This window comes from Schistocerca piceifrons, chromosome 1 (assembly GCF_021461385.2).
Source record: "Schistocerca piceifrons isolate TAMUIC-IGC-003096 chromosome 1, iqSchPice1.1, whole genome shotgun sequence".
Classification (NCBI taxonomy): Eukaryota; Metazoa; Arthropoda; class Insecta; order Orthoptera; family Acrididae; genus Schistocerca; species Schistocerca piceifrons.
In genome coordinates, this window is record NC_060138.1 from 146,790,838 (window position 1) to 146,815,935 (window position 25,098).

A 25,098-nucleotide genomic window follows, 5' to 3' on the forward strand; every position below is an offset into this window, starting at 1 on the left:
AAAAATAATTTTAATACTCACTGGTTAATAAGATAGCAGTTTATTCACAGCACGTAACAATTTCAGCTGTTTCGCTCCAAAATAGATTGTATGTAAATTTCACTTCAGTTAAGTGAAAAAAATTGAAATTTGTGGTAAGGAACCAAACGTCTGTGGTCATCGGTCTCTAAGTTTACGCACTACTTAATGTGACTAAAACTAACTTACGCTAAGGAGAACACACACACCCATGACTTCAGTAAATGCAGCTGAGTGTAATAGGTGCAATAATTTAAATATCTGTGCATATTTTTATCGAGTGTATTTCGGTGGCGCCTAGGAGCATTGATCCAAAGGAACGGGGCTTCGTTCCCCGTGAGCCCATTTTCAAGGTTCCGTGCCTCAATATGTATTAATACAAACGGAACTTTTATAGGGTCGATTAGTTGTCCGTCCGTCCCTTTGTTTGTTTGTCCGACTATTAAGAATCCTTTTTCTAAGAAACGGATGGACGTATCATGCTAAGATTTATGTTACATGTTTTCAAACTCGCATACTCACTCATCAAAACCTATAAGGTACTTTCCGTTGACCTAGAATCGTGAATTTGTTCAAGAAGCAGCGTTTCACAGTACAAGTGAAGCAAAAACTTATTAAACTGTTATTGTATCACAGAAGAAAATATTTTTTTGCCGTTTGACTATACATTGCATTCATCGTCCGTGAAAAGCATAGCAGACGATCTGCATGCAAACACAAAATGCGAGTCGCAGTCGTTTTTTACTAAGTAAATGAAGATGTTTTATTAAATCTTCTCTCTCTCTTTATGTCCGGGCTATCCTGAGGAAGTGCTGCAGAGATGTTTACATGGTCGTCGAGCTCCTGGGATAGTATCTTGCCGGTATCGATAGTATCGACATCAATAACTGGGAAAAAATCGTTGAGATTCTCGGTTCCCAGAATTTATGATCTGAGTTTGCATGAAACCCTTAGTGGGCAAGTCATACTCACACTTGGCCTCTGGCAGTGATTCGTGAACGTAAAAAACGCTAACTTGCGCCTTCATTCGAAGCCCGTTATAGTGTAGGTCCTCATTAAAGCTGACTGGCCACGTCAGCCGCCGGCCGCGGTGGCCGTGCGGTTCTAGGCGCTCCAGTCCGGAGCCGCGCTGCTGCTACGGTCGCAGGTTCGAATCCTGCCTCGGGCATGGGTGTGTGTGATGTCCTTAGGTTAGTTATGTTTAAGTAGTTCTAAGTTCTAGGGGACTAATGACCACAGCAGTTGAGTCCCATAGTGCTCAGAGCCATTCGAACCACGTCAGCTCGAAGGTCGGAGGAACATTACGTCATATCAATATTCTGATTGATTACAGCTTTATCTTCATTTCAATTTTCCTCACATGTTAATTAAAAATGTGTTGCACTGTGAAGTTAACATTAACTTACCTACGAGATGAAATTAAACTCGTAGTTAAGATGTCTTTTACCTAAGTGCACCACGGTTATTCGGCAGCTCAGTTGTTACAGCGGTAGACTGTCGAATTTTGTAAGATGAAGTCCATAGATCGCCGGTTCAAATCTGTTCCAAAATAATGTTATAGCTTATTTGTAAAACGAACGACAATCACAATTCCGAAACGTCACCACATCGATCAGAAACAGAATATTACTGTGTTTTCCTTGCTGTTTACGTGCACTTACTTTCACAATCGTTGCTCACACATGTCACGTTCAGAAAGATATTTTCTGGTTAATGTGACCACACATTTTTTACTTTATCGCAAACAATACTTTTATCTTCGTACATTCCAACTGGGATCGTTATTGTTTAAACTTTTTCAGTTTTATCATCTTACATGAAGATGAAGTAAGTCTGCTTCAGGCACTGTCGTTAGTTTACACTCATAAACATCACAGTCCTTACGTTCGTAACACCTGCATGTTGTACACGCTTTGTATCTCTTTGTATAACCTCATCGTCCTACATTTCGTTGTACTGTGGGCGCATGATGGATATCTTCACAACTAGCAATGCTTTCCAAACAAGTGGATTTTTGTTCGCAAAGTAAATGCATTTACCTTCTGTTGTCCATTTCTCAATCTAAGATTAATCTGAAGCTATACATAATACATCCCACAATCGAAACAATTGCCACAATCTGTTCTTGCTAACACTATTGTCGCATTTCGTGCAAAACTTTTAAAAATGTATGACCCTTCCAGGATTGGAACATGTGACCTCTTTATCTGCAGTAGGATGCGCTATTCCTTGCGCTACAATTTTTTTTTTGTTTTTGGTTTTTTAAGAGGCCTCCATACACCCTTACAAACACTCCTTCGCCACCGAAGGCCCTTTGCTGAGTGTCTTCTAGAGAGTAAATCAGCGCTAAGTTTTGCGAAGAATAATTTTATTGTGCTTTGACTGATAGTTGACGGTCTAATATCCGGACCGATTTGCAGAAGTTCTCCAGTTCCTTAGTTTTAAGCGAGTTGAATGATGTTGCAGGGAGCTGGGACAAGAATGTCCTTCGTTGCACATATCGCCGCTCTAAATGGGGGAGCAAGACTTCCACTATCATCGTTCACAAAATTACTTTCTATTGTTGTAATAGCGTTTTCCATCACTAAATAGCTAAACTGTTCGCAGAAAAGTACGTAAAACCCTCCTAACTTCGGCTACTGCTCGTATAACACACGAAGAGCTTCGTCTTACTCGTAGTCTGCGACGTCACAAGAGCATCACTCAGTAACGGAGCGTTCTGTATCATGTGACCATATCTTGATTAGTTAATGATTTTTAAGCTTCAATTACATAAAAATAACAGATGTTTTGTCAGAATACTGACCTTAAATGCTATTTAAATGTTATCAGAATAACAATAATCCGTAGCGTATTTTTAACATAGGAAAATAGCCTACTGTGGCTGCATACAAAGTAGACACATGGCATGTGTGAGGCAGCGGAGTGGAGCGCATATGTGATAGCATCAGCGAGCTTCCTGGGGCCACCGGAACCATCCTGTTGCTCCCGTCAGCCGGGCCGCAGATAAACACAACTGCGCATCACAACTGCGCGCATCCGTGTTCACGGTCTGGACACTACAGCTAGGAAGTAACACTGCGAAATACCACCCACGTGCAAACCGTAGACTGAAGTGGGATATTTTTACACAAGGCTACAACATCACAATCACCTGCAAATCTTATCATTGGCATGCGTTCCGCAGTCCTGTAAGGAATTCAATTTTTTTGATTACACTAAATGTAATAACAGTACTGAGCATTACACATCACTTGCACCACTATAACAGCATAGCTGTTCTTTCGTTCCATATATTTTGCTGTTTTTATTTATCAGTATTCTCATTGGTTTGATGCGATCCGCCACGAGCTCCTCCCTTGTGCCAACCTCTTCATTTTCATTACGACTTACATGCAACGTTCTCGATTTTTCTTCAATATATTCCACCGTCTCCCCTTCCCCCCCCCCCCCCCCCGCGCCCTATGGCATTTTATCCCTGCGGACCCGCTAATACCGTGAAAGTTCTTTACTTATGCCCAAACACATGTCCTATCACGCTGCCCCTTCTTCAACTCAGTGCTTTTTCCACGTATTCCTTTCCTGCCGGTTCCCTGAAAGACCTTCCATGTCTTGTCAGTCCACTTCATTTTCAGCTTCTCTACGTAAGACATCTCAGACGATTCGATTCTCTTCTTCGCCGTTTCCCACAGTCCATAATTCACTTCTATGCAATGCTGGACTCTAGAAGTACATTCCCAGATATCTCTTCCTGGAATAAAGCTGTACGTTTGATAATAGTTGGCTTGTTTCAGCGACGAACAACCTCTGTGCCTGTAATAGAGTATTTCTCGTACTCTTCTTTAGTCAATATTCATGTATGCCAAAAACTTTATAGTCTGGGCAACCACAGCCACGATAAATCATTTTGAGAAATAAAACCAGTTCAGGTGTAATGTATGATCTTTTATTATTAGGCACTAATAGTTTCAGAGCACTTACAGCTGCATTTTCACTTGCAAATACAGGGTGTCCCAGCAATCTTGTCCACCCAAAATATCTCTGGAACAATAAAAGCTATTGGAAAACGACTTTCACCGGTATCAATGTAGCGCTGGGGCCCATTAATGTACATATTTGGAAACATTCTAAAACGAAAGCATATGTGTTTTTTAACACAAACTTATGTTTTTTAAATGGACCAATATTTTTTATTCGGCAATCCATAGCATGAAAAAGCACATACACAATGGCGTTGATTGCATCGCAATATTCCCATTACATCCCGAGATATTGAGACGCGAAGTTGACGCTTGAAACACCCGACATGCGCTGCTAGCGCACGTCCTGAGGCTCAGGCGTGAACCCCATGCTGCTCGTAATCGCGATGTGATTGACATGCGTATTCACACTTCCATACTTATAAAGAGGTCCGAAACGAATAATACCGTCTGCTGCCATCCTGCATTAAAGTCGTACATTCCAGCAGGTATTTATCCCACAGGCTAGGGGTGATGTGGTTCTGTAACATATCTGTGTACCGCAACGTTAGTCACAAAGTTAACTTCGCTTATCGTTAATCCGTTACTAAAAAGGTAATGCCGTTCAACGTTAAAACTTTACTTTACTGTAGATCTAGCGCAAGTGACAGTTAATCATTCACTCGTAATAGTAAAATTCATGTTGATGGCTTTAGTGAAACGAGCAAGTGGACTAAAAGTTTTACCGTTGTTTCGGACCTCTTGATAAGTATGGAGGTGTGATTACGCATGTCAATCACATCGCGATTACGGGCAGCATGGGGTCACGCCTGAGCCTCAGGACGTGCGCTAGCAGCGCATGTCGGGTGTTTCAAGCGTCAACTTCTCGTCTCAATATCTCTGGATGTAACGGGAATATTGCGATACAATCAACGCCATTGTGTATGTGCTTTGTCATGCTATGGATTGCTGAAGAAAAAATAGAGGAGGTCCATTTAAAAAAACATAAGTTTGTGTTAAAAAACACATATGCTTTCGTTTTAGAATGTTTCCAATATGTACATTCATGGGCCCCAGCCCTACATTGATACCGGTGAAAGTCGTTTTCCAATAGCTGTTATTGTTCCAGAGATTTTTTGGGTGGACAGGATAGCTGGGATACCCTGTATATAACTGGAAAAACAATCGTGCAAAAAAAAAAAAAAAAAAAAAAATTAATAATTCCAAGCATAAGATGAAACGATAATGAAAAATGTACTCAGTGGAGTCAGGAGTGGTACACATAAAATATTACGTGAAGGCCCAGCGTTCCTAATCAGTCCCATGCAACAAGTATCCGCAGAAAGGGCGTATGTCCTGTACGTAATAAGGTATGGTGTGGAACGCTCCCGTAAAACCGATGGAGAGGTTCAAATGGTTCAAATGGCTCTGAGCACTATGGGACTTAACATCTGTGGTCATCAGTCCCCTAGAACTTAGAACTACTTAAACCTAACTAACCTAAGGACATCACACACATCCATGCCCGAGGCAGGATTCGAACCTGCGACCGTAGTAGTCGCGCGGTTCCGGACTGAGCGCCTGAACCGCTAGACCACCGCGGCCGGCCCGATGGAGAGGAGTAAAGAACAACGAAGAGAACTTTTGTGTAATGTCACAATGGACAAGAAGGAAATGTAGGAGTTATTCACCGATCGTCAACATGTAGACGCGAACACCCACTGTCACGTGGTATCTAGGAGACCGTACATCAAGGAAAATAGTCTGGAGTGTGCGAGTTCCTATTAAAACGCGAGACAAAAAATGATACTATAACAAGCCTTATTAACCATAACGTGAAGGTTTAGGTTGTAATCAAGTTAACTTACCGACAGCTTGAAAATTTTTCCATGAACATTTTATTCGCCTCTAGATATAATATCTCGCCATTTCGTCCTCGTGAGAGTCTATCCGGCTGTCGAATGCTCATTAAAAGTTTCGCTTTGGTTGCCAGTTATCTGGGTTGGATTCAGTCTGAATCTAAAGCTGGTTTGGCAGAATTTTCAAGGAAAAAAGTACCTATTTCCATCATCTACTACCATGCATTCAAGCACGCGTCTCTTTCCATTTAAAGTTGAATTATTCGTTTAGCCACTTCTCACCTTACGCAGTGACGTTAAAGACTAATTGTTATCGAAATATAATATTCCAAGTACTTCATACTTATATGTACAGTAATATTGTTACATGAGTCGACTATATCAGGACCTCTTGCATTTAATGAAGAACCCATAATCTTTTTTTCTAAAACTGAGTCAATGTAGTGTGGATTCAATGAGTTTCACAGGAATCAACCTACCTCTCATTACTTTTTCCTTCTGGTCTTCTCACTGTCTTCTCACTTGCTCCATCTCTGTATTTCATAAACTTCATCGCTTACTTTTTTAATATAACTAACTTCATCGAAACAAGGAGAAATCGATTTTAAGTGTTCTGGGAAATTTTATTAAAACATTTTCTACAAAATGTTTTCATCACTTGTCATTTACACAATTAAAAGATTATGTAAAAAAAATTGTTTTAAATTTTCTGTTAAATTTTTATTACTGTCAGTAGCTTGTGAGTAGAGAAATTTTTTGTTTGGTTCTACAGAACTAAAGCACAATGTGTTTCAGTACTACACTCGGGCACGTGTCAGCACGAAAGCGCAATGTGTGACGAGATGATTCGTTGATACACGACGGCTGGTATTCAAGAGAGTCAAGGACAACAAAGTGCACGATTTTATTCAGACCACATCACAGTAACGTTACTAACCTTCATAGAACAGCACTGGTGATAAGTTAGCAAAAAGCTTCAGTTGCAGTACATTTTTGAAAGTGAACTTCCGCGAAAATCGTTTCAACAAATCGCATGTCTAGCAAATTTTAACAGAAAAAGCACCAAAAAATCCTTATTGTGCGATATGTAATTTTAAGCTCGCATTTATCGTTCAATAACGTTCCTGCAGGCTATTCACATGTAAACCGGTAGTTCATACTTGAAAGTTATATTTGTTGCAGGATTAAAATGAAAATTTAACTGGAACACATTTGCAATAGAGATGTTAAGCCCTAATTTTTCGTATAGTTTCACTCAACGGTGTTAACCAATGAACTTAATCCGGAATGACAAACGCAGTCCTTGAACCGCATCTAAATCCCTGCACTTAGACCTTTTTACAGTAGAAAATAGTATCTGTAAAGCCTGCAGTGAGAGTAGAAAAAAGCCCAATCTGTCCTTTAATGTATGTAGCACTCATCATTCACGCCATTCAATGTGCATATTGAAAATGCAATATAGAAACTGAATGAAAAGTTTAGAAGTGGAGCTCCTAGCTTATAGAAAACTATAGTCACTATTGACTAACAAACGATAAGGAGAACTGTTAAATGCAATTTGCAAGATATTTAACGGAGATATTCACCTTAAACGGAAACAAAGGAAATTTTGATAAAATTCGAACATGGGTCAGAAACTTCTGCAAACGCCCCAAATAATTTTTCTGTTCACAGAACTAGATAATCCCAAAGGTCCAGGTCACAGGCCAAAGACCTTTTTTTTTCTAACCAATGAAATCTACTAATGACGACAGCAATGAACTGTGAAATTTTTAGCAGGAGAACAATCGTAATGTGGAATTTATGGCGTAGAACACCATGATAAACGAAAGATTGAAACATTAAGAATAAATTTTTACGGGCGTTTGGCTATAAGAAGTAGAGAAAGATGAAGACTCGCATAACATAAATGAATGGATGACTGCGTTAAGTGAATCGGATGTCTGTAAAAAATTTATTAATTTTAAACGGAAACGACTAAGTATCCATTCTCAATGAGTGAACAAACTCGTTTAGTAGTCACGCATTTGTTACGTGTTGTGCGGAATTTTCAAATCATTGCTGTTTACCAGCTAAAACCTTAGTGAATTGCGTAGTACTATCGGGATTGTTTAAAATCTGTATTGACTTAGTGTACCAACTTGACGGCAGCGTTTACTGAATTATTTCTCTCTATAATCGAAAGGATTTTATGCTTTCCAGCGGAATGCATCTCCTTTGGCTGTCTATGTCACCACTTAAATTCGATATCGCCAATTCTGGGAACTTACATGGTGACTATTATGACGTTCTGTAATGTCAACTATTATGATTGTCATGATTGCTTTCACAAGTATGACAGAATCATGACTTTTAAATCGAAGTAACTGTCTCACTGATTGATAACTGTTGTATTAGTTTAAATTCCAATACTTCGACGGCTGTTGCCATTGTGTCGAAAAATACACTCGGTTAACGTCCCGAGTGGACAAGTGTCGTATGTGGTGTGTTTTCATGCACATTCATAAGCCATTAACAGCGATCACGTGAGAGCTTTTCCGGCCAATCACGTGTCGTGATTGAGCGCCATGGCTTATTGATTGCGGCCATTAGCTGATTACCCACAGATTACGCCTATCCTGGCTCGTCATTAAAGTAATTAGTTCAGCTCTCTAGCACAGGCCCCGACAACGCGGGATGTATGCCTACTCCTATCGCATCCTGCTTTAATAGCCCTATAGATCTGAGATGCCTCTGTAAACAACCTCGGCTAATCCTTTAGCAAACAACGATAGCCGCGGAGACAGCGATTTCAACTCCGTTAAAGAAGACAGTTTTCAGTTCCTCACGATGTAATTACAGTTCCAGCTTAGTGGGAAGGAAAATATATAGAGAAGCTACAGGAAGTGGTCCAGAAAATAAAACATGTAGAAAAGACTTTTACTGAAAAAGTACGTGTTTTAGTCCATAGTCCCCGTTTTTTATTTTGCCTACTGGCCACCGGTTTCGGTGGACAATACCATCCTGAGGCCATCGCCTCGATCGTTGTGAAAGGGTACACAACTTACAGAACCGTCCATGGAATTATTTGAAAGCCAACATTACTCCCTTGCACATTTTCCCTGATAGAGCATAGAGTGGGATCACGCAGTCCCCGTAGAGAAGTGTCCAGGAATGTTATGTCCCTGTGTCAGCCGCTGCTGTATCCATACTGATGATGGTAGAGAACAGCCCTGATGAACAACGACAGTGATATCGAAAGCAATTCCAGCTGGGTTCCGAACCACACTAGTGGCACAGAGACGCAGAAGCTGTACCCAGCTTGAATAGGCCTGAGACCTCATGACAACGAAGAGATCGCGAGATGAGTTAGTGTGAGACTTGCACGAATGCTTTCCCTTGATCCAGAAATACCACATTCTGTTTTTCCCTTTGCTTTTCCGGCAATAGACGTGTGGCGTGGATAACATAGATGGTGCTGAAGACCTGAACTAATCCACTGTGGCTGAATTACTGGAATTTTGTGAGTGCATTGTCCAACGTTCGCTCTATTACTTTCAGTGCTATACGCAAGGTTTGAACAGGGTGGTAAGTTGATCAATTGCTAACATATCGTTTGGCCTTCCAGACTGGAAGTATTTCTTAATTGCATTCTGGAAACCTGCCCTCTTGTGTGTCTAAAATGGGTCGTACAATTCTTTCGTAACGTTGAGCAGGTAGTACAATACGATCAAAACAATGAGGATCTCTAAATAAAAGTGTTTTTTACGTTCGTTATTGCAATAACGCACAAATATGTTATTCGATACACTATAATTTAACAGAAATGTCATAAAAACATAATTAGAAAGAATGTGAGACGAAAATAACTAATGAAGCAAAAAACAAAAATGAAGCTATTAACTTGCTTGTAACGTCGATCTCTTACTGCTTTTTGGTTTGCATCTGCATCATATGTCTTTGAGTTTTGCATGCAAGAAGTGAGAAAATAACCTACACTTATGCTCACCTGTGCATTTTTAGCAAATTATCCCTATACAGGCTATTTGTATTATTTTTAAATTCTTCTGGACGTACACCGTTTTAAATGTCTTGTAAGAGCCTTATATGTATACTAAGCCAAAACATTGCTATATTCAAAGATTTTTAATTTAGACATTTACTGGATCTATAGGCTTATTTCGACTCCAAGACCATTTTCAAGCTATATGTTAACATCGGGAGTTGTTAGTGCATCTGCCTATGTCTGCTCGTAACTAAGAACAATAATGTACATCAGGTTACCCTCCATTCAGAGGCTGTTGCACGCAGCTACTGTTATATTGACTTGTAAATAAGAGATTTTAACTATGAGTCGTCCTTTTGAAATTTTATTGGCAGATCTAGATTTCAGCTAGAAACTAGCCATTCTCAATGCACTATCATTTTTTATCAGTGCATGTAATTCCTGTTGGTCGGGCTTATATACAAGTCAAAATAATGTACATATCTGTTCTATTGCTTTTTCCATAATATAACATTAACGCTGTCGCTGTCTAATATCTTCTGTTGCTGCGTATCGTAGATGTAGCGCAGACGGAAGTTTATTCTCTAGTTAAATAACATCTACCCATGTGAAATTTGTTGCTGAGCAATATTCGTGAAGATCTATTTAATATTTTCAGAAATTTGATGGCTTCAGTTTACACCTAGGTCAGCGATGTTATACCGTTCATAGTTGGCTTATTCATCTATGGAACTGTGTGCGGTAGTAGTAAATTCTTTGCTACTGCTCACTGGTGTTGGCTCTGCCTGTAAATTTGTTTTATCCGTTATCGCGATATACAATTTCAATAATATTGTCAGTATAATTATTATGTTTTAAGTCGGTTTGGTAGTTAAGAATTTTGCCTGGATATTTGTGTGTGTATGTAGATTCCTATTTCTGCTAAAAAGTTCGTTATTTGCCCCTTTGGTGTTTTGTGTAGAATTCGTATCGATTTACATTGTGGTTTTCTGTTTTCATGTGACTTATCTGTCAATTGAAGCTGTTAAACTTACAAAAATATGAAATAGGTTTCAGCAAATATTGCTCATCAACAAATTCCACTACTAAGACGTTACATAGCTAGAGAATAACAATTTAATCTGCGCTACACCTACGATACGCAACAATACGAGGTATCAGACAGTGACAGCGATAACGATGTGCTATGGAAGTAAGTACTACAAAAAATCTATACAAAATTGTTATTAGTTAGACATAGGTAGATACACTCACAGGCCCATATGTTTGCAAACAGCTTGAAAATGGCCGTGGAGCCGAAGTAAGCTTATGACACCACTAAATAACATCTTAATAAAAAGACTTTGAATATAGCAACGGTTTGACTTACTACATCTCTAATGTCCTTATAGGATATTTGTGCTCTGTAGTAGTAGCATGCCACGTTTATTCTGTGACTCGAAACATTATAAGTCCATACAGATTTCATAACAAAATATATGACTGTATTTATATCACATTAAACTTTTAACATTGTCCAGTTGCTGAGTCACTGGAAACAAAATCGAGCCATCACAATTCTTTGTAGGTGAATATACTATCCTTTTACTAATATTTATATTACACTAAATTGCACTTACACACAGTATACAACAAACACAACACTTCACCAGCCACACAGTGTTTTTACGCTACTTGTGAGTTTGTATTCACGTATTTCTCTCTTTGGCCACCACACTTGTGTATCACATCACGACACTGATTCTCTCATAGTCTGTATTACTAACGTCTGTTCTGACCCCCCACCCCGCCACCCCATCATTGGCATCATTTATCTCACTCACCCCTCTCTTCTGTTAACACGCCTGTTATTCTTTCTCTGATATTTACTCGGAACTTCTTTAGTTGATAACCGAGATATATTATTTGCTACAAGTTCAGTTATCTAAATGTATCCGTATTCCCACTTAAGCTTCGTTGCGGTTTGAGAGGGTTCGTGTCCAAGCTTCCAATAGGAGTGCGCATGAGAACACCACAGGCTGATGGGATCGTAAACCAATACAGTCAAACAGTGCTGATGGTCTCTTTCATATTCTGTGGTGGAATAGAGAATATAGGCCGCGCCCTGTTACAAAATGAACTGTTTCTCTACTGAGAATGAAGTGATTCATTTGTTAGGGAGGAGACTGTATTTTCACCGTCCCATTGATCCAGGTGGGTACTGTTGTGTCAGACCTTAATCTGGATTCCAGGCAGGAATTTGAACCAGGTCGTCCCTAAAGCCGTCGGCACACGGACCGTACAGTCGAACGTTAACGTTGAGCGTGCCAAGTTCAACGTGCTGCTGAACGCTCAGGAACGATGCGGCTTGTGCATACGGTACATGGGCCCCAACGTGGTATACGCGATCGCAACGCACTCCAGCGGCAGTTGTGGGATGTTTCTAGTTCGTAAATCACATTGTTTACTCAACGGGCGCGCGTAAAATTCCCACATTAGCTCCATTAAAACGCACATTTCCTCCATCATCCACGAAAAGGAAAGTACCATGTCCAATCAATAAGGACACAGGCTTATAAAAGTTCCATTATAAACAGTGCGGTACAAATTTGGAATACTTCTCCACATAAGATAAACATTATTTTATCATTTCCACATTTTAGTAAAACCCCAAGGTTAGTCTTACTTTATCATTGTTCCTACCCAGTAGTAGAATCTTTGCAGCATGTGAATTACGAAGCATAAAAGAAAAAGGAGCAAAATATATTTCTACAAGTAGCGCCAGCTGTCCTGTAGATTGTTCGACTGGCTTAAAGTCACCTCTCAAAAAAAGGTGAACTTATATTTACATAACATCACATATTATGGTATATACTTATATTAAACTAATAATAAAGTATCAGAACCTAATAAAAACACGAATGTTGGGAAAAAATTTGGAAGTGGGAAAACGCGAACCGCCGTCCCATCAGATGCCTCTGCAGCAGGCAGCAACGCTAGTCATAACGCTACACCAATAACAGGCTTCATACTACTACTCATAGTATGTTCACTCCTGCAGAAAACATTATCGTAGATATGTTACTAATTGAAGTTTAATTATAACAAATTGTACCAATAACAATGCGTTTTGGGTGGATCTTCAGTGTGTCGCTGGCTTCAAATAGCCTACTCTCATAATGCGCAAGTTACAATAATTCTTTTGCCACGAATGTCATGTTTCTCATTATTTTATTGGAACGAATCACACAGTCAACAACGGGTTTTCCAGTTATTCTCAATTTGCTGGTGCTCAGAGACGGCATATACACATATAGGCTTGAAATGAATGCCAATATAGCGCCTCACAACTCTGTACTGAAGGGAGACGGCGTTCGTGTGACGTAGGTGGCGTTGTTCCATCTCATTGGTCAACGCTCAGACGCACGCTCAGAATATCTGACATGCCAGATATCACTCTGCACGTTCGGAAAGACTCCCGAATGTGCTATTCCACGCTATGAGGTCAGAAACTCGGCAGCTCAACGCTCAACGTTCGGATGCACGGTCCTTGTGCCGAAGGCTTAAGGCGACTCCAGTGTCGTAACCAGTGCGGCACCTCGCTCGGTTTGACAGTTCCGGGCTGTGGAGCAGACACTCATGTTTTAGCACCGGACGCGTGGAGGATTTATGTAGTGAGTGGGCCATTTGTCACGGGAAGCTGGGCCAGGTGTGATGGCCCCCAATCAGTTGCGCTACGGGTGGGGCGCAGTGGCAGTGCGTGTGACCACGTGACAGTGCAGCCACGTCAGAGGAACACGTGCTCCACATTAAGCCCCACGTACACGAGCGACTTCCGTATCTCAGTCGACTATCTGTGCCGAATGACTCTACTACGTCGCCACTAGCGTTTTATTCCGGTACTGAGTCCCGTCTGTCACAGCGAACGTCTTCGGTGCCAAAATTGCGTGTGTTGCGACTACCCTCTCTGCTCAGTTTGGCGCCTTACCTGTGAAATTAAGGTTTTGTTTCTAAAAATTCGAGATATACGAGGGGCGTTCAATAAGTAATGTACACTTTTCTCTCAGCCAGTGTCGGTTGAAAAAATGCGGAATTTGCTTTGGGAAATCCAGGAATATTCTCGCTTCGGCTTCTATAGTTTCATAGAATTCCGACAGGTTTTATATGCAGCCTTTAGAATGGCGTCTGTAACGGAGGTGCGTACTAAGCAAACAGCTATCACTGAGTTTTTTTTGTTTTTTTTTTTCTTGGCGGAAAACCAGAGCAACGCAAATTTTCGTACGCGTTTCCTGAATGTCTACAGAGAAATGACAGTGAACAAAAGCACGATTAGTCGTTGGACGAGGCGTCTGTCTTCATCGAATCAAGGTCACAGAAACCTCTCCGATCACCCGCGTGCCAGGTGGTCGCACACAGTTATGTCGCCTACAGTGTTGGAACGTACGGTCACTTTTATTAGAGGTGATCGACGGAGCACAGTGAACCATATCGCTGCACAGCTGGACGTCTCTGTTGGTAGTCCTGATACGCTCGTACACCAGCTGGAATTAAGGCGTGTGGGCCGGCCGGTGTGGCCGAGAGGTTCAAGGAGATTCAGTCTGGAACCCCGCGACCGCTACGGTCGCATGTTCGAATCCTGCCTCGGGCATGGATGTGTGTGATGTCCTTAGGTTAGTTAAGATTAAGTAGATCTAAGTTCTAGGGGACTGATGACCTCAGATGTTAAGGCCCACAGTGCTCAGAGCCATTTGATCCATTTTTAAGGCGTGTGCCCACTGGTTGCCTCGCCGAATAACACAAGATCATGAAGAGCATGCGGAGTTGCTTGCATTTATAAGGCTGATAGTGACAAATTTTTGTCGAATATCATTTCAAGTGATGAACCGGAAAGGAAACGTCAGTTCATGGAGAGGGCAACACCACCTCTCCTCGGAACAAAAAAGGTTAAAGTAATAGGGACTGTCTTTTCGGATAGTGTAACGATATACTCTGAAGTGTATTGTGCCACCCTCAGGAAACTGAAGAGACGACTCCAGCGTGTTCCTCGACACAAAAGCAGACGAACTTCGTCTCCATTACGATTCAAGGCCTCATACCAGTCTGCGCACCCGAGGGAGTATCGTAAAACGTCATTGGACTGTGCCGCCAATTCACCCTACAGCCCGGATCTCGCATCTTCAATCTGTTTGGCCCAATCAAGGATGCACTCTACGGGAAGCAGTATGTGGATGACGGAGAGATTATTGATACAGAAAGACGTTAGCTCCGACACTGACCAGTAGAGTAGTACTATGTGGGCATACAGGCCCTCCAAATAAGGTGTCGTAAGGCCATCGCATTGAACGCAGAGTATGTTGAAAAACAGGGTTTAGTAGGCAAAACAGTAAAATGGCATATTGGAATCCTGAATAAAATCAATCTGCTTTCAGAGAAAAATGTGTTGCACTAGCTGTGGAACACCTTTTGTAGTAAATGAACATAGGAACTGGCAATGGCCTTGCAGCAGTGGATACACTGGTTCCGGTCAGATCACCGAAGTTAAGCGCTGTCGGTTGCGGCCGTCACTTAGATGGGTGACCATCCGGGCCGCCATGCGCTGTTGCCATTTTTCGGGGTGCACTCAGCCTCGTGATGCCAACTGAGAAGCTACTCGACCGAACAGTAGCGGCTCCGGTCACAGAAAACCCATCATACCGACCGGCAGAGTGGTGTGCTGACCACACGCCCCTCCTACCCGCATTCACAGCTGAGGATGACACGGCTGTCGGATAATCCCAATGGACCACTTGTGGCCTGAAGACAGAGTGCTGTGCTATGCAAATATAGGAATTAGCAACGATAATTTATTACTGACAAAAGCAGAAATTATTTCGAATGTTTTTGACAGAGATGGCTTGCTCAGTACTCCACATTGTAGCGAAGTGTCGCCTGAACATCTCAAAAAATTAACATTTATGTGCTCGACAAAATACGTTCATGCAGAAATATCAAATAATATTTAGAAGGTAATATATAACGCCTTTTTCCTCTTTCCGTTGTCTTTTGTTTTCTTTCTAAGTACTCAGTAACATCGAAATTTTCACCGTTCCATGAACACGACTTTTTTACTGGAGAACCAATATTCATTAAAATCGTTTTTCATCTGTTGCTTTTTGTTTATTCAGATGTTCTTAAACTTAAATACCTCTTTGCTTTAAGGTATTTGGTCGCTCTTCTGAGAGAACGCTCGTAGTAAAATATCAAGTCCTTACGCATCCTTCGAAATGTGTCACAAACACAAAGGAAAGAATAAGATAAAGATTGAATATTAAATCCACTACTATAGCACGACTGAGAGCCGAGAGGATAACTTTCGTTGGTACCAGACGGCGCAACAGTCACCTGTTTTTGGGCCATGGTAGCCATCAGCATACTCGGAATTTCAGAAATCCGGACACTCCTATGTAATACGCAATTAACCTCCAGGTACCACGAGAGGCGGACCCGCCAGTATAATAGGAAGCGGGAAATTGTGTTGTCAGTAGAGCACAGTCAGCTGATCATTGCCGTCACTGACCCTATAACGACGTGGTCTGGGGGCTGATTTACACGCAGTCGCGCGACGAGCAACCACCACGAGATGTCGATTATAAGAAGACAGTCGCTCGTGTAGAACGGGCTTTCGGCCCACGAGACTGTGTCGGCAACTCGTTAAAAATACTCATACTGGCGACGGGCAGCTGCAGCGTGCGCTGCAGTTCTAAGAACGGCATTTCGGAGACGTACGTTCCCCCCCCCCCCCCCCCCCCCACGTGGAACTAGAGACGTCTGATAGCCGCCGTCTTGCTCAACGCACTTTCACCAACGTTCGTAAAGCCTCCCACAACTGTTGACAGTTGCTGCTTGCTGTACTGAAAGGTACAAATTTCGACACCAAAGGACACGTGAATGCAGTTCTGTCATCAATTCCTCAATAAGAGCTCCCTCAGCTTTAGGAACGTTGGTAGATAAAGCTTTTGTAAACAATTCTACCGTTGCGTTTTCTTTCTGTTGCCGTGTGCACCTGGTAATCGATCGAAATTGTAATGAAACAAAACAAAATGATGACAAAAGTCATGGCATACCTCCCAATATCGTGTCAGATATCTCGACGTGGCATGGATTCAACAAGTCGTTGGAAGTACCCTTTATAAATATTGAGCCATGCTGTCTCTATAGCTTCCATAAAGTGTTGCCGGTGCAGGATTTTGTGCACGAACTGACCACTCGATTACGTCCAACAAATATTCGATGAGATTCACGCCGGGCGATCTGGGTGGTCAAATCGTTCGCTCGAATTGTCCAGAATGTTCTTCAAACAAATCCTGAACATGTGTGGCCCGGGGATATAGCGCATGATCATCCATAAAAATTCCATCGTTGTTTGGGAATGTGAAGTGCATGAATGGCGGAAAATGATCCAAGTACCAGAACGTAGCCATTTCCAGTCAATGATAGGTTCAGTTGGACCAGAGGACCCAGTTTATTCCATGCCAACACAGTCCACACCATTACAGAGCCACCACCAGCTTGCACAGTTCCTTGTTGACAACTTAGGTCCATGGATTCGTGGGGTCTGTACCACATTCGAAATCTGCCATCACCTCTTACCAACTGAAATTGGCTGTCATCTGACTAGGACACGAGTTTACCGTCCTGTTGAGTCCAACCGGTATGGTCATGAGCCCTGGAAAGGCCCCGCAGGCGATGTCGTGCTGTTGGCAGAGGCACTCGCGGCGGTCGTCTGCTGCCATAACCCATTAACACCATATTTCGCCGCACTTTCCTAACGGATATGTTCGTCATACGTCTCACAATTATATATCTGCGGTTATTTCACGCAGTGTTGCTTGTCTGTTAGCACTGACAACTCTACACAAACGCGTTGCTCTCGGTCGTTAAGTGAAGGTCGTCGGCCACTGCGTTGTCCGCGGTGAATGTTAATGCCTGAAATTTGGTATTCCCGACCCACTCGTTACACTGTGGATTCGGAATATTGAATTCCCTGACGATTTCCGAAATTGAATGTCCCATGTTTCTAAGTCAGACTACCATTCTCTCTGCTAATTCCCATTGTGTGGCCATAATAACGTCGGAAACCTTTTCACATATCACATAAATCACATGAGAACAAAAGGGGGGCCGGCCGGTGTGGCCGAGCGGTTCTAGGCGCTTGAGTCTGGAACCGCGGGATCGCTACGGTCGCAGGTTCGAATACTCCCTCGGGCATGGATGTGTGTGATGTCCTTATATTAGTTAGGTTTAACTAGTTCTAAGTTATAGGGGACTGATGACCTCAGTTGTTAAGTCCGATAGTCCTCAGAGCCATTTGAACCATTTTAACAAAGGGGGGCTCCGCCAATGTACTGTCCTTTTATACCTTGTGTACGCCATGTGTACAAGTGCGTATCACTATTCCACTATTCCACTCAGTGTATCTTGGAGATCTTCGTTTTGAATGCTATTGGTAGGGGAGATACAACATATTAATCGCACATGCGCAGAAACAGGAGATCGTGCCGTCGTCTGCTAACGACGGAAGTTAATCAATATACATTTCGATATTATTTAGCACTTAGAAGCAAAACAAAACACAATGGATGTAGCAAAATGGTGCTATACTCGTTTATTACTTTCTGTATACAAGAAATTATATTGAACGATTGTATTGGAGAATAAGCATGAAAGAGAATATAATGATGTTTAATGAGACTCGATGGCTGCTACGTCTGGTAAAGCATACAATCCATGCACTAAGAGGGCCTTCTCAAGAGGTGCTAAATTCAGGTACTGCGATACCGCTATTCGCAACAGTGTGTTTATGCAAGCGAAAACGTCAAAAGAGGAAGTGCAGGACATAGAGGAACAAATTGTTTTGGAAGACAACTGCTACGGTTGCAAAAACTGTAGATGGCCAAAAAGAGATCAAGGAACTGCATCAAAATAATAAGCAATCAGTTCATTCATTCAGGAAACAAAGGCATAATATCTGACATCTTAATGGACCAGTCGTGGAAATACTACTCAAACAAATCTTTTTAAAAGTTTTACAAGTTCTGAGAATTAGAAAAGATTCTCCTAATTCGAATGAAGACGAAAAGAGACCTAAAACTGAACAGAGCGCAAATTGCAGGATATACTTTGTACCATTATTAACTACTCATTGCGCTGTTCCGTTTGCCCTTGTTACGATGGAAAAATTCATGAGATATTCGCTTTTATCTTATTCTCGAGAACACTGCGCACCGTATACGATGACGACAGGAGAATTACTGTACATACTAAGTGGAATTCCGATTCTCTGATTCATCCAACAGTTTCACGAAAAAACGTCGCCCCTCTTCAAGTGATTCGCATTTAAGTTCCTTGGGCATCTTTGTTAAGGGCCACACCGGCCTGTTGCGATTTTAGCAGTGCATCTCTGTCTTGCGTCAGGTCAGTTTGAGATGAATTGTACTGCAACAGTGCTCTAGAAGAGGTCACACTAGAGTCTTAACCAGTGCACTTTACTTTCCAAGAACTATCCGTCAGATCTAAATCTTCCTTTCACTTTGTCTGCTGCTGATCTGACGCTTTGATTCCATTTTATATGGCATCGAAGCGTTGCTGCTACGTAAATGGTGTCAAACGCTCTGGTTTATTACCAATTCAGTTATCGAATACTATATGGTCTTTCGTTTATTAGACCCATTCAGTATTTGTCCACATGTAAGTACAGTACCCATTAAGCAGGCTTAAAGGAAATGTTGCTGAAGCTGTTGTGAATTATAGCAATCTAATGACAATAAACAGTGTAGTTATATCTGGCGCCTAGGGCAAACAACTCCCACGTTTGAATTCCCTCCCCCCCCCCTCACCCGTGCCTCCCCCCCTCCGACAACATCTAATCAAGACGATTTTACACGGAACTAAAACGAACAGATTTTAATAATTCTTTTAGTTTGTGATATAACATTGTTTCGTTGCCGATCAGTACAAAGACCGTAGTAAAGAAAACGTCGACAACATATGCTCTCTACACCACTTACATTATACAGTGCGTTGTTTCACTTGGTATTACGAGAGTGCTTCCGTCTAGCAGCCGAAATAAAAAACAAAGTCTCAACATAGCACAGTTCGAATCTCCTGAACCCTTTCGAACATCTCCGCCTTCTTCCCATTATGGTGTTTTCCAATCCTTTCCCTTCTTCTTCTCCCCTCTTCTACTTCGACCTCCCACTTCTTCCGCCCTTCTTCATTATTTTCACCTTTCACAGAACTGTGTCTCTACGGATACGTTATTCTGACATGGATCTCAAAATTTATCTACATTAATTTCGTTTATAGTTAACATTATAATTCTCAAGAATTAGCAGCTTCCAGTCTTGGCAGAAATCCAGTCTGCATTTGGATCGCACCACCATGACACCTGTGCGGAAAGGCATGCAGTATTCTGCTGCGACCAGTTTCAAAAGGCTAATTAAAAAATCTTAGCAATAATCCTTCCGCATTCGCGTCCGAACTGAGAAGTTTTCTCATGGATAAGCCTTTTTATTCTGTTGGGGGGTTTCTGGAAAAATTCCTTTGTTTAGTGTTAATTGTAGTAATATTCAGGCTGTTAGGAGTATAAGCGCAGATATTTTTATTGGTGACAGAGGATGTGTACGGAGCAATCAGTATTTACTTCATTAGCAGACTAAGAATTACATTAAAAGCAGTAAGTTTTTAGGTTCGTTAGTACCTCCAAGTAGATGTGGTACAAGGAAACCATTAATATTTATCTTCCCCTGGGCAGTATAACAGGTATTGCAGTGTGGATTCGTGGACCCAAAATTGACAGTCTATACTGACAGGCGTAATCCACGTAGTAATTTATGGGATGTGTTCGCAGGAAGAAGATGGTACACATCAAGGTAACAATTATCGCAATATCTGTAGCTATACCCATAGCACCTGGTATAATAGCAGCTTATCAAATGCATAGGATCCGTCTACATTTTATTTTATCTATGTTGATCTCATATACTGACTCGTTCAGTGACCATGGAGATTTGCTCGTCAATTAGGTCCTTCAGAACTAGACGTGTAAAATAATTTTTTTTTTTATGTTGTAGCTTTTAAAGAGTGCAGCCAACTGAGAGCGTTGCTGATCTCTGTGTGTGTGTTGTGTCGGCAGGTCCGGACGGTCTGGAGGTGAAGGCGACAAGGCGGGGGCGGCAGGCCCCAGCTCGGCGCTGGACTCCAGCTCGGAGTCTGCAGACGGCGACCACAAGCCGCCCGCGGGGCTGGACCAGCAGCAGCAGCCTCCCGGCATTCCCACGCAGGTGCGTCACCTCACCTCTCTGTCCCACCATCATCTACTGGGCGCTATGCTGCACCCCCGTCCGGTGCATCATCCAGCATGAAATGAACTCTTACCTTGTACTAATTGTTTCTACTGAGGCTCCAGATGGGGTGCCAATCATACTAGGCGTTAAAATAATGTACTTCATATTTTGATGGATGGTGTTATGAACTAAAACAAGAAAACACTGTCCAGTAAACATGGGCTCTAAAATGCATACCTTTTTTTTTTTTTTTTTTTTTCTGTCATCAGTCTACTGACTGGTTTGAAGCGGTCGGCCACGTATTCCTTTCCTGTGCTAACCTCTTCATCTCAGAGTAGCACTTGCAACCTACGTCCTCAATTATTTGCTTGACGTATTGCAATCTCTGTCTTCCTCTACAGTTTTTGCCCTCTACAGCTCCCTCTAGTGCCATGGAAGTCATTCCCTCATGTCTTAGCAGATGTCCTATCATCCTGTCCCTTCTCCTTATCAGTGTTTTCCACATATTCCTTTCCTCTCCGATTCTGCGTAGAACCTCCTCATTCCTTACCTTATCAGTCCACCTAATTTTCAACATTCGTCTATAGCACCACATCTCAAATGCTTCGATTCTCTTCTGTTCCGGTTTTCCCACCGTCCATGTTTCATTACCATACAATGCTGTACTCCAGACGTACATCTTCAGAAATTTCTTCCTCAAATTAAGGCCGGTATTTGATATTAGTAGACTTCTCTTGGCCAGAAATGCCTTTTTTGCCATAGCGAGTCTGCTTTTGATGTCCTCCTTGCTCCGTCCGTCATTGGTTATTTTACTGCCTAGGTAGCAGAATTCCTTAACTTCATTGACTTCGTGACCATCAATCCTGATGTTAAGTTTCTCGCTGTTCTCATTTCTATTACTTCTCATTACCTTCGTCTTTCTCCGATTTACTCTCAAACCATACTGTGTACTCATTAGACTGTTCATTCCGTTCAGCAGATCATTTAATTCTAATTCACTTTCACTCAGGATAGCAATGTCATCAGCGAATCGTATCATTGATATCCTTTCACCTTGTGTTTTAATTCCACTCGTGAACCTTTCTTTTATTTCCATCATTGCTTCCTCAATGTACAGATTGAAGAGTAGGGGCGAAAGGCTACAGCCTTGTCTTACACCCTTCTTAATACGAGCACTTAGTTCTTGATCATCCACTCTTATTATTCCCTCTTGGTTCTTGTACATATTGTATATGACCCGTCTCTCCCTATAGCTTACCCCTACTTTTTTCAGAACCTCGAACAGTTTGCACCATTTTATATTGTTGAACGCTTTTTCCAGGTCGACAAATCCTATGAAAGTGTCTTGATTTTTCTTTAGCCTTGCTTCCATTATTAGCCGTAACGTCAGAATTGCCTCTCTCGTCCCTTTACTTTTCCTAAAGCCAAACTGGTCGTCACCTAGCGCATTCTCAATTTTCTTTTCCATTCTTCTGTATATTATTCTTGTAAGCAGCTTCGATGCATGAGCTGTTAAGCTGATTGTGCGATAATTCTCGCACTTGTCAGCTCTTGCCGTCTTCGGAATTGTGTGGATGATGCTTTTCCGAAAGTCAGATGGTATATCGCCAGACTCATATATTCTACACACCAACGTGAATAGTCATTTTGTTGCCACTTCCCCCAATGATTTTAGAGATTCTGATGGAATGTTATTTATTCCTTCTGCCTTATTTGACCGTACGTCCTCCAAAATCCTTTTAAATTCCGATTCTAATACTGGATCCCCTATCTCTTCTAAATCGACTCTTGTTTCTTCTTCTATCACATCAGACAAATCTTCACCCTCATAGAGGCTTTCAATGTATTCTTTCCACCTATCTGCTCTCTCCTCTGCATTTAACAGTGGAATTCCCGTTGCACTCTTAATGTTACCACCGTTGCTTTTAATGTCACCAAAGGTGTATCAAGGCCGTTATTACGGCCAGAGGTGCTTGTTCTGGGTACTGATTTCTCAGGACCTATGCACCCGAATTGCGAATGCTGAGTCTGTCCTTGCGACAATCGTATCTTTTTCGATGTCTCCACATTTTTCCTGCAGTCATTTCGTCTTAGCTTCCCTGCACTTCCTATTTATTTCATTCCTCAGCGACTTGTATTTCTGTATTCCTGATTTTCCCGGAACATGTTTGTACTTCCTCCTTTCATCAATCAACTGAAGTATTTCTTCTGTTACCCATGGTTTCGTCGCAGCTACCTTTTTTGTACCTATATTTTCCTTCCCAACTTCTGTGATGGCCATTTTTAGAGATGTTCATGCCTCTTCAACTGTACTGCCTACTGCGCTATTCCTTATTGCTGTATCTATAGCGTTAGAGAACTTCAAACGTATCTCGTCATTCCTTAGTACTTCCGTATCCCACTTCTTTGCGTATTGATTCTTCCTGACTAATGTCTTGAACTTCAGCCTACTCTTAATCACTACTATATTGTGATCTGAGTCTATATCTGCTCCTGGGTACCCCTTACAATCCAGTATCTGATTTCGGAATCTCTGTCTGACCATGATTAAATCTAATTGAAATCTTCCCGTATCTCCCGGCCTTTTCCAAGTATACCTCCTCCTCTTGTGATTCTTGAACAGGGTATTCGCTATTACTAGCTGAAACTTGTTACAGAACTCAATTAGGCTTTCTCCTTTTTCATTCCTTGTCCCAAGCCCGTATTCTCCTGTAACCCTTTCTTCCACTCCTTCCCCTACAACCGCATTCCAGTCGCCCATGACTATTAGATTTTCGTCCCCCTTTACATACTGCATTACCCTTTCAATATCCTCATACACTTTCTCTCTTTGTTCATCTTCAGCTTACGACGTCGGCATGTACACCTGAATTATCGTTGTCGGTGTTGGTCTGCTGTCGATTCTGATTAGAACAACCCGGTCACTGAACTGTTCACAGTAACACACCCTCTGCCCCACCTTCCTATTCATAACGAATCCTACACCTGTTAAACCATTTTCTGCTGCTGTTGATATTACCCGATACTCATCTGACCAGAAATCCTTGTCTTGCCTTCCACTTCACTTCACTGACCGCTACTATACCTAGATTGAGCCTTTGCATTTCCCTTTTCAGATTTTCTAGTTTCCCTACCACGTTCAAGCTTCTGACATTCCTCACCCCGACTCGTAGAACGTTATCCTTTCGTTGATTATTCAATCTTTTTCTTATGGTAACCTCCCCCTTGGCAGTCCCCTCCCGGAGATCCGAATGGGGGACTATTCCGGAATCTTTTGTCAATGGAGATATCATCATGACACTTCTTCAAATACAGGCCACATGTCCTGTGGATACACGTTACGTGTCTTTAATGCAGTGGTTTCCATTGCCTTCTGCATCCTCATGTCGTTGATCATTGCTGATTCTTCCGCCTTTAAAGACAATTTCCCACCCCTAGGACAAGAGAGTGCCCTGAACCTCTATCCGGTCCTCCGCCCTCTTTGACGTTGGCAGAATGAGGCTGACTTCTTATGCCGGAAGTCTTCGGCCGCCAATGCTGATTATTTATCAAAATTTAGGCAGTGGCGGAATACGTGTTCTGAGAGGGAGACGGTTGAAATTTCTTTGAGAGAGGATGTGGAGGGTATGTAGGTGGATTACTGGTGGGATATGTAGGTACAGTCGCAGCAGCATCACTAGGGCCGTAAAGGAGTTTGCAGATGGTGCAGCTTATTCGGAGATGTTCAGTGTGAACGAGGAGAAGTGGAAATTCGATGAGTTGGTAAGGGGTTCCTTCGAGCGGGGGAGGGGGGGGGGGGGGGGAGGGTAGGCAAGCGTCGGCGGAAAGCAAGAATTTCGAGTATTTTGAGGGACTTGTAGAACTTGGGTGGGGTGGATAGCCATGCAATATTTCCTTAGAAAAGTATAGGGTGGATCAGGAATTTGTCTGTGTGAAGGATAGTGGAGGAGTGTGGTCCTCATGATCGGCCAGTT

General features: G+C 42.0%; 1 protein-coding gene across 1 annotated transcript in view; it reads left to right on the forward strand.

The window, feature by feature from the left end:
- The window catches only part of LOC124791091 (homeobox protein six1-like), a gene marked incomplete at its 3' end in the record, with an annotated part of 426,719 nt that overhangs the window by 337,668 nt on the left and 63,953 nt on the right, over window positions 1-25,098 (forward strand). The window contains exon 2 of the mRNA XM_047257837.1: window positions 20,974-21,121. Within this exon, the coding sequence (XP_047113793.1) occupies window positions 20,974-21,121 (148 nt within the window). The remainder of the gene's footprint in view (window positions 1-20,973; window positions 21,122-25,098) is intronic.